General features: G+C 39.6%; 1 protein-coding gene across 1 annotated transcript in view; it reads left to right on the top strand.

Annotated features, from left to right (window-relative positions):
• Window positions 1-20,382, top strand: part of LOC111144434 (CUB and Sushi multiple domains 1) — a 1,720,260-nt gene that overhangs the window by 1,477,281 nt on the left and 222,597 nt on the right. Inside the window, exons 30-33 of the mRNA XM_022498737.1 lie at window positions 6,405-6,521; window positions 10,604-10,717; window positions 12,162-12,257; window positions 19,528-19,731. Of these exons, the coding sequence (XP_022354445.1) occupies window positions 6,405-6,521; window positions 10,604-10,717; window positions 12,162-12,257; window positions 19,528-19,731 (531 nt within the window). The remainder of the gene's footprint in view (window positions 1-6,404; window positions 6,522-10,603; window positions 10,718-12,161; window positions 12,258-19,527; window positions 19,732-20,382) is intronic.

Genomic DNA, 20,382 nt, shown 5'->3' with positions numbered 1-20,382 from the left:
AAATGCAACTGATTTCTGTGCCTTGATTTTATATCCAGATACTTTACCGAATTGTATGAGTTCTAGCAGTTTTGGAGTGGAGTCTTTTGGGTTTTCCACATAGAGTATCATATCATCTGCAAAGAGTGAGAGTTTGACTTCTTCGTGGCTGATTCAGATGCCTTTTACTTATTTTTGTTGTTGTTGTCTGATTGCTGAGGCTAGGACTTCTAGTACTATGTTGAATAGCAGTGGTGATAGTGAACATCCTGCCATGTTCCTGACCTTAGGGAAATGCTCTCAATTTTTCCCCATTGAGAATGATACTCGCTTTGGGTTTTTCATAGATGGCTTTGATGATATTGAGGTATGTACATTCTATCCCTATACTTTGAAGAGTTTTGATCAAGAAAGAATGCTGTACTTTGTCAAATGCTTTTCAGCATCTATTGAGAGTATCAAATGGTTCCTGTTCTTTCTTTTATTAATGTTTTATAACACATTGATTGGTTTGCAGATGTGGAACCAACCTTGCAGCCCTGGAATAAATCCCACTTGGTGGTGGTGAATAATCCTTTTAAAGTACTGTTGGATCCTGTTGTTTAGCATTTTGGTGAGAATTTTCATATCTGTGTTTATCAAGGATATTGGTCTGTAATTCTCCTTTTTGGTGGGATCTTTTTCTGGTTTTGGGATCAAGGTAATGCTGGCCTCATAAAATGAGTTTGGGAGTTTTCCTTCCATTTCTATTTTTTGGAACAGTTTCAGTACCAATTCAGTTCAGTTTAATTCTTCTTTAAATCGTTGGTAGAATTCTCCTGGGAAGCTGTCTGGCCCAGGGTCTTATTTTTTGGGAGGTTTTTGATGACTGCTTCAATCTCCTTACCGGTTATGGGTCTGTTCAGTTTTCTATTTCTTCCTGGTTCAGTTTTGGTAGTTTATGGGTCTCTAGGAATGCATCCATTTCTTCCAGATTGTCAAAATTGCTGGTGTATAATTACTCATAATATGTTGTTATAATTTTTTGTATTTCTTTAGTGTTGGTTGTGATCTCTCCTCTTTCATTCATGATTTTATTAATTTGGGTCCTTTCTCTTTTCTTTTTGAGAAGTCTGGCCAGGGATTTATCAATTTTATTAATTCTTTCAAAGAACAAGCTCCTAGTTTCATTGATCTGTTCTACTGTTCTTTTGGTTTCTATTTCATTGATTTCTGCTCTGATCTTTATAATTTCTCTTCTCCTCCTGGGTTTAGGCTTTCTTTGTTGTTCTTTCTCCATCTCCTTTAGGTGAAGGGATAGGTTGAGTACTTGATACCTTTCTTGTTTCTTGAGAAAGGCTTGTATCAGTATATACTTTCCTCTCAGAACTGCCTTTGCTGTGTCCCACAGATTTTGAATAGTTGTGTTTTCATTATCATTTGTTTCCATTAATTTTTTCAAATCTTCTTTAATTTCCTGGTTGACCCATTCATTCTTTAGTAAGATTCTCTTTAGCCTCCATGTATTTGAGTTCTTTCCATCTTTCCTCTTGTGACTGAGTTCTAGCTTCAGAGCATTGTGGTCTGAAAATATGCAGGGAATGATCCCAGTCTTTTGGTAGCAGTTGAGACCTGATTTGTGACCCAAGATGTGATCTATTCTGGACAATGTTCCATGTGCACTAGAGAAGAATGTGTCTTCTGTTGCTTTGGGATGGAATGTTCTGAATATTTCTGATGTCTATCTGGTCCAGTGTATCGTTTAAGGCCTTTATTTCCTTGTTAATCTTTTGCTTGGATGATCTGTCCATTTCAGTGAGGGGGGGGCTAAAGTCCCCTATTATTATTATATCATTGTCAATATGTTTCTTAGATTTTGTTATTAATTGGTTTATATAATTGGCTGCTCTCATGTTAGGGGCATAGATATTTAAAATTGTTAGACCTTCTTGTTGGACAGACCCTTTGAGTATGATATAGTGTCCTTCCTCATCTCTTATTATAGTCTTTGGCTTAAAATCTAATTGTTCTGATATAAGGATTGCCACCCCAGCTTTCTTCTGATGTCCCTTAGCATGGTACATTGTTTTCCATCCCCTCACTTTAACTTTGGGGGTGTCTTTAGGTCTAAAATAAGTTTCTTATAGACGGCTTATTGATGGTATTGTTGGTTTTTATCCATTCTGATACCCTGTGTCTTTTGATTGGGGCATTTAGCCCATTTACATTCAGGATAACTATTGAAAGATATGAATTTAGTGCCATTGTATTGCCTGTAAGGTGACTGTTACTGTATATTGTCTCTGTTCCTTTCTGATCTACTACTTTTAGGTTCTCTCTTTGCTTAAAGGACCCCTTTCAATATTTCTTGTAGGGCTGGTTTGGTGTTTGCAAATTCTTTAATTTTTGTTTGCCCTGGAAACTTTTTATCTCTCCTTCTGTTTTCTATGACAGTCTAGCTGGAGATAGTATTCTTGGCTGCATGTTTTTCTCGTTTAGTGCTCTGACTATATCATGCCAGTCCTTTCTGGCCTGCCAGGTCTCTGTGGATAAGTCTGCTGCCAATCTAATATTTTTACCATTGTATGTTACAGACTTCTTGTCCCGGGCTGCTTTCAGGATTTTCTCTTTGTCACTAAGACTTGTAAGTTTTACTATTAGATGACAGGTTGTGGACCTATTTTTATTGATTTTGAGGGGGGTTCTCTGTGCCTCCTGGATTTTGATGTTTGTTCCATTTGCCATATAGGGGAAATTCTCTATTTTGCTCCAATATACCTTCTGCTCCCCTTTCCCTTTCTTCTTCTTCTGGAATCCCAATTATTCTAATATTGTTTCATCTTATGGTATCACTTATCTCTCAAATTCTCCCTTCATGGTCCAGTAGTTGTTTGTCTCTCTTTTGCTCACCTTCTTTACTCTCCATCATTTGGTCTTCTATATCGCTAATTCTTTCTTCTGCCTCTTTTATCCTAGGAGTAAGACCCTCCATTTTTTATTGCATCTCATTAATAGCTTTTTTAAAATTTCAACTTAATTAGATTTTAGTTCTTATATCTCCAGAAAGGGATTTTATTTCTCCAGAAAGGGTCTCTCTATTATCTTCCATGCTTTTTTCGAGCCCAGCTAACACCTTGAGAATCATTGTTCTGAACTCTAGTTCTGACATATAACCAATGTCCATATTGATTAGGTCCCTAGCCTTCGGTACTGCCTCTTCTTCTTTTTTTGTGTGTTGTTTTTCCACCTTGTCATTTTATCTAGATAAGAATATATGAACGAGAGAATAAAATACTAAAAGGATGGCAAAACCCAGAAAAATGTACGCTAACCAAATCAGAAGAGATCCATAACCAGGGGAAGAAGAAAAGGGAAAAAAGAAATAAAAATTAAAAAAATAAAAATAAAAAATTTATCTATCTATCATCTCTCTCTCTCTCTCTCTCTCTCTCTCTCTCTATATATATATATATATATGTATATGACTGTTGAATAGAATAGAGTCACCCACTTGATTTTGGGTATATTTTGGTTTCTTAGAAGAAATTACCTTCCAAAATTTTAAAGAAAGAAAAAAATATATATGTATATATATACAAAAATAAGTGTAAGCACAATGAAGGGATGGAATATGACTGTAAAGATGAAAATTTTAAAAAAATCCTAGAAAGGGAATGGATAAGGTAAGTTGGTTGGTAAAAGGAAAAAAAGAAAAAAGAGGAGGAATGTGCTTAGGCTGGAGACTAGAACAAAGCCATGTGCTAGATTAGAGTATATTTTGATCTATTAGAAGAAATTGTATCCCAAATTTTTTAGAAAAAAAAAAACCTATATATATACAAAAAATAAGTTTAAATACAATGAAGGGATAAAATATGACTATAACAATGAAGTTTTAAAAAGTTTTTTTTTTAGAAAGATTGTTAAGATAAACTAGTTAAAAATGCTGAAAGTGGAAAGAGGAAAAGTTTAAAAAATTGATGAAAGTAGATAAAAATAGATAAAATGGATAAAAATAGATAAAAAATAAGAAAAAAATAAAATTATAAAGACATTTAACTCTGCAAGACTAAAGGATCATGGGAAAAAAGCCATGAATTCTATGAGTTGCTTTCCCCAGTGGAGTTCCTCTGTTCTCCTTGATTAGTGAGCTCAGTCTTGGCTGGATGGTCTTGCTGAATTTCTTGGGGGTGGGCCTGTTTCAGTGATTCTCAAATGTCTTTGCCTGAGGTGGAATTGCACCGCTCTTGCCAGGGGCCATTCCCCCACCCCCACTCCGTGGTCTATCTTCCCGTAGCTTCCGATTCACGTCTCAGCATGTCCTACCTTCCAGAAAATGGTCCCTTTTCTGTTTCTAGAATTGCTGTTCTTCTTCTCTTCTATCTCCTGTTGAGTTTGACCAAATAGTTCAGAATGGTTTCATACCTATCTAGCTCAACTCCTGAGATATGATGTCGTTTTAGTCTTCTACCCCTCCGCCATCTTGGCTCTCCTCTCTACATATGTTTTTTATCAATTTCACAAGTGTTGGGTTGTGTTTGAAGTACACAGTTTGTGTGTTTATCTTTAGTGTCTGAGTAAGAACATGCAGGCATAATGCAATTTATCAAGGCAACACTGGACCTAAAATATTAGGTCAGTTTCCTTTCATTTTGTCTTTTTTTTTGTCTTCTATTATCATAAAATAATACTCTTTCATCTCTTGAGCAAAATAAATCTTTGTAGTTATTGTTTCACAAACTCATCAGACCGTGTCCTTGATAAGACAGAAGTCTGATAATTTGGGCATCCAGATATTACCCCAGGGATGATTTACTTGAATTTTTTATTTATACCCATGCTTAAAATTTGAAATAGACGAATTTTTCTAGATGAAAAAAAAAAAGGGTATTTGCACAATTATCTGCTTGAATTTTATGTGGCTGAAAGATGATAAATTTCTATTTTTTATTGGTACTTGTTTTTTAAATTTTGAACTTTAAGCTTTTAAGGAAAAAAAAAATAGTCCTGAAATAATCCAATTACATTTATATGGATGAAGTGAAAAAAAAAAATTAATTGTTGTATCTAAACTAGTAGAATGAGTCACCAGCATTTCATGTAAAACTTGCAGCTTAGGAGTTTAACTTATAACCAGAAGTTGAAACAAAATGTTTCTATTTAGAATTGTAACAACACCAATGGAAATTCATTTAATTGATAAAACTATTCTGAATTAAGTCATCAGCTTGAAGACCACACTTAGTACAGTTAAATAAAATCTCTGGAAGCTGATCGCAAATAGATTAAACCTACTGGATGCATAAGTGATTTTCCTTTGACACTTAAAATAAGATATTTAAAATAAGATATAAATTTAGCGTGCCATCATAAGGTACAGCTTTGAAATCTCACAAATCACGAATGTTGTGCTTGGAAGTTAGGGTCAGTGTATTCCCAGGAGCTTGAATCGCTGTGGAGAATGCCCACCAATTAGGACACACATATCCTGATTAACATTTAAAAGAGTCAATGTATTATCTTTTATTCCTGCCTTCTTTTAGTGCTTGAAAACCCTCATATCAAGAAGAATGAGTTGTAGAAATACAGACTTTGTCAAATGCTGAAAACCACTCTGACTTCAGGTCTAGGATGGTGTATCTGAGATGAGGTGGTCAGACAGCAGGGGCTCGTCCGTTCAGTGTCTCCTGTTCCTGGCATGCTCCGCAGACTGAGAGCTCTTCTTAAGTGAAAGAAGCGGGACTGGAGTAGAGGCAGTTTAATTAAAACACTGGAAATCATGAGACTGGGATTCAATTGAAGGTCCGTTTTAAGATGCTTACAGAGATTTTTCTCAGCAAAAGCACTGCACAAGTGAAGAAAATCATCAGAAGAGAAATAAAGACACACAGACCCCGAGCTCTGCAAGTAACACCCCATCTTCTATCTGCCCAGACTTCCTAGTTAGGAATTAATTCGGTTTTAAGCCAAATTTACAGGAAAAGACTCTGGCACATTAGTATTCCTTCGTTACTCTTGAACTGAACCCGTGAGACCAAAAGTTAAAGCGACAACCCAACGCTAAAAGCAAACATTATTTTTCCTAAGATCCATAGTAACATAAAATCAGTAGAAAACTGAAATCATCCTTGTAGGTCTGAAATTAATCTGATGACCGGGACCAGCCAAAAAATTCTGGTGAGTTTCCGTAATTCAATAATCTGCCTGTATCGAACTTGTTACTGGGTTAGAGCTGTTTTCATGATTATTTCAGCCCATCTGAGAGAGGTCCGAAAATCATCTTAGGTTGTCCTCCTAAGCTGAGTTCTCTTTATTCAAACCTGGAAACCCTCTGTGTTTCATTCTCGTCACTCGGGACAGCAAGGTTAAGTAGTTTCTTCACATTGCTACTTTGTTAGTTTTTGTAACAACGGTGGCCCATGACCTTTGCTTGATTCCACCTGCAGCTCCCTGCGGAGGACAGTACACAGGATCCGAAGGGGTCGTTTTGTCGCCCAACTACCCTCATAATTACACAGCCGGCCAGATATGCCTTTACTCCATCACGGTGCCCAAGGAGTTCGGTAAGGTGGCTTTTCAGCGTTGTAGTCGTCATCCCATGTCATATTGGTTTCATTGATGATTCTTCTGTCATTTTATAAGGAAGTATTTCAGCTCTCGATATAATACAATAATACACAAGAAGATGAGTTGTATTATAGCAGCGGGTTTTCTGAAGGTACAGAGTATCCACTACAAGTCTTTTATCGATGTGATATAAAATGCTTAATGTTCTTCTAAGATCGTGATCCAGAATAATCAGAGAGAACACGATTGGCTTTGCTTCTACTTTTGCTAGAAAGCATTCCGCCACCCCCCAACCCCCCCGCCCCCCGCCCAAGGAGGATCACCAAGAAAGATGGGCCAGGGGAACACTGCTGTTAATTTATACATACATTTTGTAATCAGATTATGATGGAAATCCCTGGATCACCGAAGTTACCTCTGAGTGATTGTGATGCAGAAATAGGCTGAGCCTCCATCTGGTTCCTTTGCACGTAATTTGTGATGGTCCCTCCTCATGCTTCTAATCTGAGCTGGCTTTCTGAAAGGCTTCATTTCTAGAAGGGCCTTCCTGGGGTGGGGGTGGAGTTCTGCCTTCCGTCTACCCAAAGCTGGATTCCCGCATCTCCAATCTCACTCCTGACCACAGATATTTCTTATGATTTGAGTTATCTGGAGTCAATGAGATAGAAGCTTTTATAGCTTCATATCCAAGGCTCCTTTTTACCCTCCAATACTAAAATTTAAAACCTTACATAGTTAAGGTGTTTTTTGTTCTCTAGAGTCAAAATAGCAGCCACCTACTCACAGATATAAAGCAAAATTATAAAAATTCTAAGGGTACAATCTGTTTGAGGGAAAACATTTTAAAAAGTACAGTTATATGACAGGAAAGTTAATTGCTGGTTAAGAAAATGGCATGTGGGAGACCAATGGTTTCTGTGAATTTCTGTTATTTACGATGCACAGGTCTGCCCAAGCTAATGAAAACCTCTACCAGGTGCTGATGTCAGCCTTAGGTAGTTTAGATCACGGGCCCTTCATGAACTGTGCGATGTACCTTGCTTGGTCTCTGAAGCCCCAGCACTAGTGTCCACCCTAGGCCAGTTCTCAAGAGTAATGGGGTTTTCAGGTGGGGCCTTTCTTGTAGCATCTCGCTCGGTTAAGAGGAGATGGTGTTCTGAGCGTCAGCAATGATGGACGTGTTCCTGGAGACCAGGGCAGAAGGACCAGCTTCTCAAGGGTAAAGGGCAATTCACTTACTCTGCGAATGAATAGCACTTCCTACTCTCATTTAAGAAAGTGAGAGGGCTTCAGAATGTTCACTTTTGTTATAATAAACAGACAAGAAAACTTAGAATAATTCCTAATCCCCACTCTTTATGCCAGCCCAATTCCTCTGATGTCACTTACTTGGTCCCAGTAAATCCATTTTTTCCACCTAAGTGCCCCACAGCAGCCTCCAATTACTTCCCGTGAATATTCCTCTTATTTCTGTTCGTAGATACATGACAGACTGTATTTGTCACAATGGAATATAGCAGCCAGAGTCTATGATTTTGGTTTGTTTCAAAGTTTATTGAATTGTCACAATTGTGATTTTTTTTAGCAGAAAAAAAAAAAAGGTCAAACCTCGATCCTAAATATTGAGCATTGTTTCCCAATCTGAAATGTGTAATGATATACATGTATCACATTGTATCCAGGCAGAAAATTTTAATTTGAAATTAAAATAGTTATACGAAGTATTTAATGAAAATCTATAGTGTCTTATATCTTGTATTTTCTACTCTTCCTTACTCTTTCCTGGGAAGTAAATTAATTCAATAATTAATTCAATAATCATCACAAGGGCCAAGGCGAATAAAATATAGTCTGTGCCTGTGAAATGCCCAGTTTTTAAGTCCCTCGTCGGCTCATGGGGTGAATGTCGCTAGGTGGGAAGGGACATAAGTACAGTGAGCACAGGCTCCAGTGGAAAGGACGTTTAAGGCAGGTCTTCACGTACTCCAATCCTCTCCCTATTTTCACTCAAAAGCATCACCGAAGTATCCTTTCTAAAACAAAGCTCTGATCATGGAAACACCGTGATTGACATCTTCACTCCGTTTTTTGCCCACAAGCAAACCCCACGTATTTGGGTGTGGCCTGCCAAGCCCTTAAGTCTCAGGCTGCTGTGGCCTTTGCTGCCCAACTCCCTCCTCTCTCCCTTCCTCTTGGAGCACCTGCCAAACCAGACCAATGACCACATTCCATGGTCCCCTGCAGAATCGGGGTCTGAATGGTCATGGGCTGAAAGGAGCGCCCCGCAGGTCACTCGTACACATGAAGGGTTACAGTCCTCCTGCTTTAAGACCAGCGATGCTGCTGTCTCCCCAGCTGGACGTGGACTCCCCCACAGCTGGAAACAGCTGCCCTGTGGCTCACGTCCTACGGCCCCATACTCATTCCTGTCACAGTCACGTCTAGCTGCAGTGTCCATAGCACTGAGCACTGGTCACTCGTGGCAGACATCTGCTCTTTGGGGCGGAACCAGTCAGGGGCCTGAACTCGGCCCTAGCAGCTCACCAAAGCAGCCTCAGGTCTGCTAACTTGCAGAACCTGACTCTCTATTCATTGCAGGAACGCCGTACATGTTGGCACACAGCCGGCCCGGGGCCTTGTGTCTAATCTCAGCCATCTTCAGATTCTGTTGTAAAGTGAATGCTTTCTAAAAGGCTCTTAAAGTAATGATTAATTGATGAATTAATTAAATCAAAGTTTCTTGAAATTATGGGCCTATGATTCACTTTTATACTATTGAAAAGACCCAAGCATCCTCCTCTAACATGATGAAGAATTGTTTTGGGGGGCGGGAGGTTTGAACAAAGGCATTGTATAAGCCAGAACCATGTGGAAATCATAACATTCTCTTCCTCTTTCTAATTCTTTGTTTTAGACTATCTCATGCACAGGGAAAGTCCTCCTTGCTCTCATGCTTCCTTAATTGTTTCTCTCCAGGAAATTATAAAGGAATTATAAAATCTTAAAATACATGTATTTTAAAATACATGTGCATATATTTATTACCTGCTCAGTACATGTGATGCATATTATACATGTGTGGATATATGTAATGCACACCTGTAATAGGGTACATGGCATATGTAGAATACGTATATATGTAGAACACACACACACACACATACACACACACACAAGCTGTTACAGTTAGAGCCCCTCCGTTCTGCCAACACTTATATTAATTCCCTCATTAAACTCTGATATGTGTACCTGACATGCCCATATCCATTTTTTGCTCAAGATGATTTAGAATGATTCTAGTTTAAACCTTACATATAAATAAGAATCAGTTGGTCCTGGTTTACGTGCCAAATCACAAGAGTTTCTAAATGTTCTAAAGGGCCTATTGTCAATTTGAGTACAAAATAATTTATGAAGTTTGAAGTAGTGAAATGCACAGTTGTGTTCTACTGGGAGGAGGTGTGTTCTTCTACAGATATGGCCTATCAGAAAATATCAGAAAATAAAGTTGTGCAGTGGAATGACAATAAACAATTTCTGTAACATGTTGTTGACTTGTGTATAAAAGCAATGAGTTTGTAAGAATTTGGCCTTATAACAATCCTAAGTAAAGAATTTTAACTTCTTTTACAACTTGGCATGTTTTTAGTTTAATTTTTTGGGTTGATTTTAAAGCCTACAGATGTCTTGATCTCTGTCCCCTCATAAATATGTGGCTGTTCTTCTACTATCCTAATATAACACTGAAAGGAATTAATATTAACATTCAATTAATTTTCAATTAATTCAATTAATTTCAATTAATATTCAATTAATATTCAAACTATATGGGGAAGTATTATTAAGTATGAAGTCATCAAGAAGCAAAATAAAATTATTTAAGCAACTAAAACATCTTAGAAAAAGAGAAAACTCCCAAAAAAGAGAGAGAGAGAAAGAAAACCAGTTAATCATTTTCTATAGGATTCTTAGGATCATGATCTTTGGAGAAACCAATAAATAGGTGGGACAACCACAATCTCCATGTCTTTACTTGTGAGACAGCACAACATGCCAACCCTACCCCTTTATTTTGCAGTGGTGTTTGGACAATTTGCCTATTTCCAGACGGCACTGAACGATTTGGCGGAATTATTTGATGGAACACACCCGCAAGCCAGACTCCTCAGCTCACTCTCTGGGTCACATTCAGGTAAAGAGTCAATGAATGTTGTCTTGAATTTTATTTAGACAGCTAGAATGAGTCATTTTGAACTTGTTGGATTTTTTTTCTTTTTAATGAAAGAAGAATGCAATCCTCTTCGAGTTTTCTTGCTTGTTTAACAAAACCTTATTCCTGATGGAAAATCTCAACTGTATTTTATCCCACGCATAAAACCACTGACCATTATCATTTTACTTATTAACATTGTAGAAAATATAATATCTGTCTCAATAACAAAGGCAAATATCAGGAAAAGAGGGGGTAATAAACTATCTTGTGTCTTCTGTTTTCTCTTCTATGTCTCATGATCTTCCTGGAGATAAACAGTATCAACCTTTTGGTCTAAATCATTACCAGCCTTTAAATACACATGTCTAGGGAGGCCTCACACTCATACATGCCCATGAGTACATATGTGCACACACGGACACGAATGTGTGTAATGTATGTGAGCATGGGAACGTATGTGGGTCTTCATGAAACATGCGATGTCATTTCACAACTCAGTCTTTTTGCCAAACTCTTGCATAAAAGCAAAAATGGAGTCTTCCCCTACCAAAAAATATGAATATACACCAAAAACAATTAGTTTTAGTGCTGATTAGTATTCACTTCGTCAGTGCAGCCTAATCTACATAGCCCCTCGTGCACTTGGACCTTGTGCAAACTGCAAGGTTTCTACCGCTGGTGCGTTTTCATCGTTTACCAAAGCAACGCACATCGGTGCATCACAAACTCTTGCCAACCAAGGTTAGGATTTGATTATTTCTGGTTTTTCCCTATTATTAACTGAGGGTCTTAAGATTATTATTTCCTGCCAACGTCCAATGATGCAATGTCTGGAAATGCATCAGAAGATACAGATTTAAAATATTAATACCTAGAGACAAATTCACCTCTGAAAAGCTAATGCCGTTCACCTGCCCTGTGACAGCATTTCAGAAAGACCATTCTTCTAGGGCAGGTGGACTTTAAAAGGTGGAAATATGTTTTCAGAACTTTTTGTTTATTCGTTTGTTTTGTTTTTGTTTTCTGAATGCTTTAGTATTTTTAAAATCAGCTTTGGATTCAGATTTTCTTAACTTTCTTATTTTAAAAAAAATCCCAGCAAGTCATTATCAAATATAGTTGATTCTGAGTCAGCGATAAGTCGGACTCTTCAGTTTCCCACATTGTCCGCCGGCAGACCCGTCACCAGTGCTCACTTCATGAGACAATGGCTAAAGCAACATTTGAACAGAACGAATGGATAAGGAAAGTTTTAAAATCTTGATAAATACGATATGTCTGAGTCCTGAACCCAAAGGGAAATTTCACAGAAGTCCAACAGTTACATGAGAAATTCCAAGTTAATAATTACTTCCAAAATATTGTCCCCAATGGTGCAGTGCCTCCCATGGATCTCTTGTATGGTTTCTGATTTTTTCCTCAGGTGAAACGTTACCTTTGGCGACATCAAATCAGATTCTCCTGCGATTCAGCGCCAAGAGTGGAGCGTCTGCCCGGGGCTTCCACTTCGTTTACCAAGGTAAAGTTCACCGGCGCGCTGCGGTCTTCCCAGGCGCTGTCCCACGCTGTGCTCAGTTAAAGCACAAACGATATCTGCGTTGCGTTGTTTTGCTTTATATTTAGGAAATTGAGGGTATTCGTATATTTATACCCAAACGATTTATCAAGAACATCACAACTTTCCTTTCTGACACTGAAATAGGATATTGCTTCTACGAAGACACGGAAACAGCTCGTTGCTCCGGCACCATCAGGGAACGTGTGGACCACCTCTCCTTTCACAGCTCCTCACATTGGCCAAGGGATTTCACATCCATCACAGTATTTCATGTAATTAGGCAAAGTGTTTCATGATGGTTTAGATTTTAGTATCTGCTTTAATAAAATACCTTTAAGCACATTGTTCAATTCCAGACCTTCCTGTAAAAACTATTGAAAAGGCGACTTCACAAAATCATGCAAATCCCCAAATACTACCCACGCACCCATCCCTCTAACTACCTATTTTATTTTGTTTGTGTTCTATTAACTTCTGACACTTTGAAACCTTTATATTTATTTTTTTTAAATTGGACAGTATTCAAAATGTCTAAGATTGTACAAAGATTCTTTAAAAATGAGGATTTCCCCCTATTTCTAGTTTACCTTTATTTTGCATGTTCATTACATTAACTTGAAAAACAATACATAAACTATTTTTACACTTTCTGAAGACCAAAGCAGGCCTTTGGATGGTACTTGGAATTGCTGTGTAGCTTGTGATGTGACGGAGATCACCATCTACAGAGATATAAACTGTCTGTTCCAAAATAAGAAGGAATGCTTAGTTTTTCTAGGTTTCAGTTTTGCTTGAGGCTAGAGCGATTCCTCGTTGCTCTTAAATATTTTCTTCAGAAGTGGAGGAGGATCACTTACTACCAGTGGTTTCTTCCTTTAATAGAGACTTTTTCAGAAAACATACTAGGCAGCATCATCATGTTTATTAAAAAATTATGGAAAATGTGTCATTTCATTCATAACTCATTCCTAAGACTCTTACATGGCAAAATCCAAGCCCTCAAAATATTTTTATAAACTCTATATTATAAAATAATTATTTTATAAATTATAGACTATTTTGCTATAAAACCTCTTCTGTGTTCAGCAGTGAGGTGGTCTGAGAAAGAATGGAAACAGAATAGGAAGGTATCTGACAGCAAGCGTCAGGGAAAGTATCTCTAACCCAGTGTAGGCAGTAATTGCTTCAATGATGTTTCTACTCAATTACAATCAGTTATATTGTTCTAAATTATACCTTTTCTTAAAATATAAACAATTAAACCAATATTTTTAATGAGCTTTATTGGACAGTGACCAATGTAGGCAACTCACCTTTTACTCCTAATTTTCTTTAAATAAATTATATTATTTTGCAGAAGCAAATTTACAAACCCAAATACATTGGGGTAACATATAAAGATACCAAGGACCACTTGGTTTAAATACATATTTTATCCTGGAAAAATTCAAGTTACTGGCATTGTCCATCTTGATAAGGGGTGCTTTGTTTTGTTTTGTTTTATTTTGTTTGATAAGATTAGAAAATCAATCAGATCATTGAATAAAATATCTGAGGCAACTGACCCTATGTTTATCCTATTTACAAATATTATCATCAGAAGTCATGATTTTAAAACTTATATTTCTTGGTTTAAAGTAACATATTACCATTACAATGAATCAAAATAGAAAAGTAGAAAGAAAATCATTTATAAGAGGAATACATCCTCCTTGTCTTTACAAATATATAATGAATCTAACATCCTCAATATTTTATTATATTAAGTATATAATATATATACTTTATTATATTAAGTATATAATATATATACTTATATATAATATATATATATTGAGTATATAATATATATACTCCTTTTCATGATTTGTGCCTACAGTGAGTTTATGCAAAAATTGATGTCTTTTTATCAAAGCTAAATCCTTTGGAAGTAAAGAACTAGAATCATGAACGCAATTTAAAAACCAGTCAGGAACACCTGGGGAAGTTTTCAGTGTATACATAAAGTTCAATTGAACATTGCCTCTGGAAGATGGCAGTTCTATGGAAGCCAAGGAATTATTTGCAATCTATGGTGTAAAAACTTCCTGAAAAGTTCTTTTGTATACCACTTATGGCTTCATTCTTTCACAAGTTATTAAAGCCTGAAATTGCACAGGGACTTTGTGATGCCCGCGATGATAGGGTGTCTAACTCTGTTAACAGACAGTTGTGTTATACGGAGCTGTTAGAGACCTCTGTGGCCAACAAGGTGGCAGGACCAGGGTGTGGAAGCCAGGATTGCTGTCTCTTGGCCTCCATGTCATCCTGGTTAATAAAGAGGCATTAATAATGAGGAAGTTTCTGTCTTTCTGATCTTGTGGAGAAATGGATGTGATAGAGGCTTTATTACTTATTTATTTATTCATTTTTTTTTACAAAGTGTCCTCCTTGACTTATGCCTTTGCTGTTTTTCATTTGCTTTCCATGCTACTTCGAGGTAGAAGGGGCTATTTGAAAGAGAGTGAGTTAGGACCCATGAGCACCCCAAAGGAGGCTAGTCGGTGGGAGCGGGGGGCACCTTCCTAATACAAGACTTTAAATAGCTCTTCCACAATGGTTTAACTCAGCACCTGTGAAGAGTTTTGTTTGGCTGCTAGACGTTATGGAATTAAAGACTCAAGGACATTGTCTAGACAGGATGGAGCAACCAATTCACGGGTCACCAGTCCTACAAGGATGGTATGCGCTGGACAGAGACTGAGAATAGATAATGTGTTTCCGCGACCGTTGAGCACCTTTTAGAAAAAGTGGCTCAGGCATCGGTCCTCCTTGGGCAACCTGGCATCTGCCTCTGATTCAGCAGCCACACACCTCAGCGGCGTGACCATCAAACAGAATTTAGAAGCAAAAGATGCTGTGGGAACCCACCACGAGCAAACATCTAGGGACTCTACTGAAGTGTGAGCGTCTCTCTCTCACTGTTCCAGAATTCTGCACAAGCCTGGACCGCTGTAGTATTTGTCCTGCATAAACACACTCCCATGAAGATAGGAGAGCAGCACACCTGGCTTGTATACACGAATACATCCCAATGCGTTCTGGATTTCCTTGCAGACATGCGGGACAAGGTTTCCTCCCAGCCTTTACCCAGCTCTTAGGGATGCCTGAGCCTTTCTTCTCCTCCCTAGCCTCCTACACCTAGACCCTGGCAGGACCCACAATCAGGAAACGTGGTTCTGCACATTTAGATAATCTTGGCTGTTGTACAAAAGAAATATATTACACCTAAAGTCAATGTATTCTTAGACCAATGAGAAAATCAGAATTCATGTCATCCTAAGAAAGCCTCCATGTGGGAGACTTACCTACTGTTCCTTAACAAATCGAGCAGTCTGATTCCTCCAGGATGAGAGGAATTCTCATCCATAGCTATTCTATAAAGTACTTAAATTGCCTTCATAGACTTTTCGTGGCCCCAAAATACACACCTTATAGTATTAGCGTCAACCTTAGCAATACTGGAAATGACACGGGAACCAGTCTGTGCATCCACAGAGGCCGACTAAGGCAGAGAAGACACTCTTCTCCTGTCTTGTTTGTTCCCAGGTTCATGCTGATATATGCAGGATGGTTCAAAGCCACCTACACTGCTCCCCATCCCTGCACTGCCCACCCCCTCCTTGCTCTGCCCAGCCCCTCCCTGCCCTGCCCGCCCCCTCCCTGCTTTGCCTGTGCTCTGGACTGAATGCATCTGACTAAACTTATGGTTAGTGCCTGGGTGGCTCAGTCGGTGAAGCGTCCAATTCTTGATTCAGCTCAGGTCCTGATCTCAGGGTCATGAGTTCAAGCCCCACGTGGGGCTCCACGCTCACCATAGAGCCTACCTAAAATTAAACATGGTGGTTGCCAGTGTCCCTCATCAACAGAATACTATTTTGAACTGTCTTATGTTTACAACTTGGCTGTTTCCACATATCAATCATTTTTCTTATGTATTTCCATTTAGAATTCAACACTACCTTCTCTTGAAATAAGTCACTCATGCCGAACTTGGTAAACCAGGTAGGACTTACTGAGTATTTCAAGAGGAAAAGGAGGGCACATTTTTAGATCAAACCTCTGCACAGAGCCCAACTTAAAAATGTCAGCTGGCCCCGAATCCCTGTCTTTCTGAGGCGTATTAGCTGCGTGGACAGCTCTAACCTAGATCCCCTCCCCCCAGCCTCACCTGAAACGGCCTCTTGCCTCCCAGCCCAGCTTCCCAGATTCTCTAGCTCAGGGCTTCCTGTCCAGGATCCTCTGATGGCAAGACTCACTCTCCTTAGCATTACAAGAAACAGAGGAACAATCTAGACACATGGAAATGCATTTTTTGAGTTTGGTCCTTTGCTTGAGGTCCTTCCGCGGCATGTAAATGCATGTCTTTATTGGTTTTCACCAGGCTTCATCTCCTTTTAGATGGCATCAATTACAAGGTTTTCCACTTCTAAGAAATTCACATTTTGTATGAAAGATTATAAAATACATAGGTTTACCAAGATGAGTAAGCATAAATTTTGTTCATGATTCAGTGATGCGTGTTTGAATTCACTGACTAGTAATGGCTGCTCAAGTCCGATTTTTCAACGACCGGAACAGAATGATTTTGAAAAATAGATACATCTGTTGAAAAATAGATATAAATGAAACCGGGACAGCCGCCTCGCTTAGACTTTGCAAGCGATTGCTACGTGCATTCGGATTCGTTAATATTATGGCTGCTGTTGTTGTCTTCTTGTTACACCTGCTCTGAAAGAGGGGCCGTGAAGATCCAGGAGGCAGCTACCACGCTTCCCCTTCCTGTGCGTGCTCTGGGAGCTCCACAGACCAGCCCCAGCTCCCGCCCGGGGACAGCGCATGAGCCCCCACCCAGGACGTCACTCATTCTGACCTCATCCCCTGTTCGCTTTCCATGGTGCTGATTTCCATTTAGTGTCACAGCAGTAGGAAACCGTTTAGAATACACTAGAAATAGAGTGTAATTACCACGGAGGATGGAATTTCTCTCCGATGCTGCCCGAAACATCCAGGGGAAGGGCAGGAACCACAGGACGTGCGGAGAGCAAAAGGTGCTGCTCACCGATTTTTCCCAGGCATTGCTCACCGATTTTTCCCAGGCATTGCATGGACGTCCTGCCTCCCAGTCCCTGCTCACTTCTGTTCCTTCTGCAGAATCACAGCTGTTCTTCTCCTCACTTTGGGAACGTCTTCTAAAAGCTGTCCTTCATAATCTCATCCAAATGCAGGTGTTTTTTTTGTTTATTGTTATTTCGCTTTAAAAAGGACAACGATGAAGTTCATGAAGAAAGGCTCAATAGTGTCACAGGTCCGAATGACCTTGACGGTGTGTTTGTGCCTGTCCACGGGACCCTGGCGTGGCTGCGCTACCCGGACAAACAGGGATGAGGCCACTTACATAGGTGTGGAGGATTTGCCATGAAGAATGGGGGGCTTTCCCTGTGTTCGGGACAAGCAGAAAAGTGGCCCTTCGAGATATTTCTCCATTTGGATTGAAAAATTCTTGAGAATTGAAGCCTCCATGGAATATTTTTTATTCATTTCCTTTTTGCTCTCATGCTATTTGCTCAACTGTAACAAAATACTCAGATAAAGAAATTCAACAAATAGGGGCTCTGAGCAATTTTTATTATAATATTGGAGTTATTCTGCATCCTGTCTTTAGTTACAAAAAAGAGTCATTCTGATGTATCATTAATTGTTTCAGCTGGAGTTGTTAGTCTATAATTTTACAAATCGCCTCTGACAGGAAACACGTCAACACTGAACTCAAACACAGTTTTGTCAGAATCGCCTTCCGCCTTCGAGGCTCATAGAAGCGCTTGCTTAACAGCCGTGACCCACGTGGCGTCTGCCACTGCTCAGGATCAGTTCCAAACATGAGGTCAGCCTGTTGGGAAAGCAGTGTGAGGAGCGAGGGTTGTTTTAAGGAAAATGACTACACAAGCGCATTCTCTCTGAGGCCTGCACCGTTGCATGAGGACATGCACAGTCTGAGAGAGAGGATCCTGGTGACGATAGAGACAGACTCACTTCCAGCGAACTGCACAGAACAAAGACAGAATAATGCATTTTCAGGTGCCTGCCTCCAGGTCTGTTTCCCAAGGAGTTGGTTTGGCGTAATTAAGAGGCATCATTACCGGTAGACGTATTTTTCAAACTGTATCCCTGCCCCTTTGGATTAAACCGAAGAATCTCTTACAGATGGAGAATTCCAATGGGCAAGGTAAATGGAGGTCCCACCCCACCCTTGAAGGAGGCTCACCTGCTCTCGGCCGCCACCAAGACCATAAGCACACGCCCGCAACCGAACAAGCTGCCTCAGTGAAGACCACACACCCGGAGACCCTGGGGTGGGGGGGTCTCATAAGAAAGTTCCAAGAGGGGCTGGCTATAGGATTGAGGTTCATGCCAGTGATTTGGACAGGCTTAAAGGCATTTGCTTTTGCTCTGAATCAAGTGCTGGCAGGGGAATCCGAGCGGTGTGGGGCATCTTGACTTTCATCAGGAGGCAGAAGGAGCGCCCATGTTGTTACAAATGGCAGAATCCTTTCTTTTTTAAGGCTAAATAGTATTTCACTACATGGATATAAGACATTTTCTCTACCCATTCATGATCAGCAGACCCTTCGTTTGTTTCCAGGTTTGTTTCCATGGCATGGCTCTCCTTCGGGGTGTGCTGAACATGGGGGGAGAGTCATCTCTTTGAGATGCTGACGTGTGTACTGTTTGCATATGTAGACCCAGAAGCGAGATTGCTGGATCCTACGGGGGAGTTCTACTTTTATTTTGTTATTGCATCACAATGGCCATGTTACACTCACTAGACTCTAAGGTCTTTGAGGATAAGAGCAAGTTCTTAGTCACCTCATTATCATGAGCACGGTGATTTGGGTGCTTGATTAATTTTAATTGCCTGAATATCACTCAATTCTCATAAGGCACTAATGCTCCTTATGCCACGTTTTCCTCGTCTGAAATGAAAATATAAGGCAGTCCTCAGGGTTGGTAAAAGGATGAAATGCAGATGGGAAAGTGCTCCCCAAATCATTCCCTCTAGAAATTGCGGAAAGCGTTATTAATTCTTATATTAACATAAATTCTCTCTGGACTCCTCTTAACTCTACTTCCAAGCGGTTATTTTGGCTTCCCAGGGAACATACAGACAGCTGTGTTGTGTGCTTGCTTCTAGCTGTGCCTCGAACCAGCGATACCCAGTGCAGCTCTATCCCCGAGCCCAGATACGGAAGGAGAATCGGCTCGGAGTTTTCTGCGGGTTCGATCGTCCGTTTCGAGTGTAACCCGGGATACCTCCTTCAGGGCTCCACGGCCATCCGCTGTCAGTCCGTGCCCAATGCTCTAGCTCAGTGGAATGACACGATCCCGAGCTGCATAGGTAAGCCTGTGTCCAGGAGGCGGGATTCCTTGGGTAGGTTGCCCAGCCCAGCCTCACAGCTGGTTGAAGAGCTGTTTCCCAATGCTTATGTCCAGTCCCCAACATCTGGTCATGCTCCAGACCTGTCTAAAGACAATGCATTTTATCTGACGTAATTGAGAAGCAGCTAAACCCTAAAGATTACTACGTTTCATGAAACTACTCATTAGATAAAAAAGTATGAAACGTTTTCTTTCTCAATACTTATTAAGTATGCCATTAACTTTCCAGCCATGGGTATAGAACGTAATTTCATTTTAGGGAGAAATCATTATAATGGTGATTTGCTGTATTGTGTAATGTCCTTTTTAATAAATGTGTGCTGATGAAGGTTTAAAAAGTAATAGGTTAATGCGGCCTGAATAACAATGACATTGTTAGTTATAGTTTATTTGCTTCATTTGGTGTAAGAACCTCTAGGGCAGTCATGATTAGTTCTGAGTTCCCCTGCACATTCGCAGTGTCTCTTCTCCGCTCTGCTTTGCTCATAAATCCCATTAATTTCCTTTGGAGTTTCAGGTCTGCCTCTAGGAGACAATACTCTGCAAAGCTCCTTACATTGTATGGATAAAAGTATTCTAAACAGAATTCCCTTCAGAGATGCCAGTGTTA

This window comes from Enhydra lutris, unplaced genomic scaffold (genome assembly GCF_002288905.1).
Source record: "Enhydra lutris kenyoni isolate GAN:26980312 unplaced genomic scaffold, ASM228890v2 scaffoldscaffold11, whole genome shotgun sequence".
In the NCBI taxonomy this organism is placed as follows: Eukaryota; Metazoa; Chordata; class Mammalia; order Carnivora; family Mustelidae; genus Enhydra; species Enhydra lutris.
Note: the sequence above shows the minus strand (reverse complement) of the source record. Positions and strands in the feature narration are given on the sequence as shown.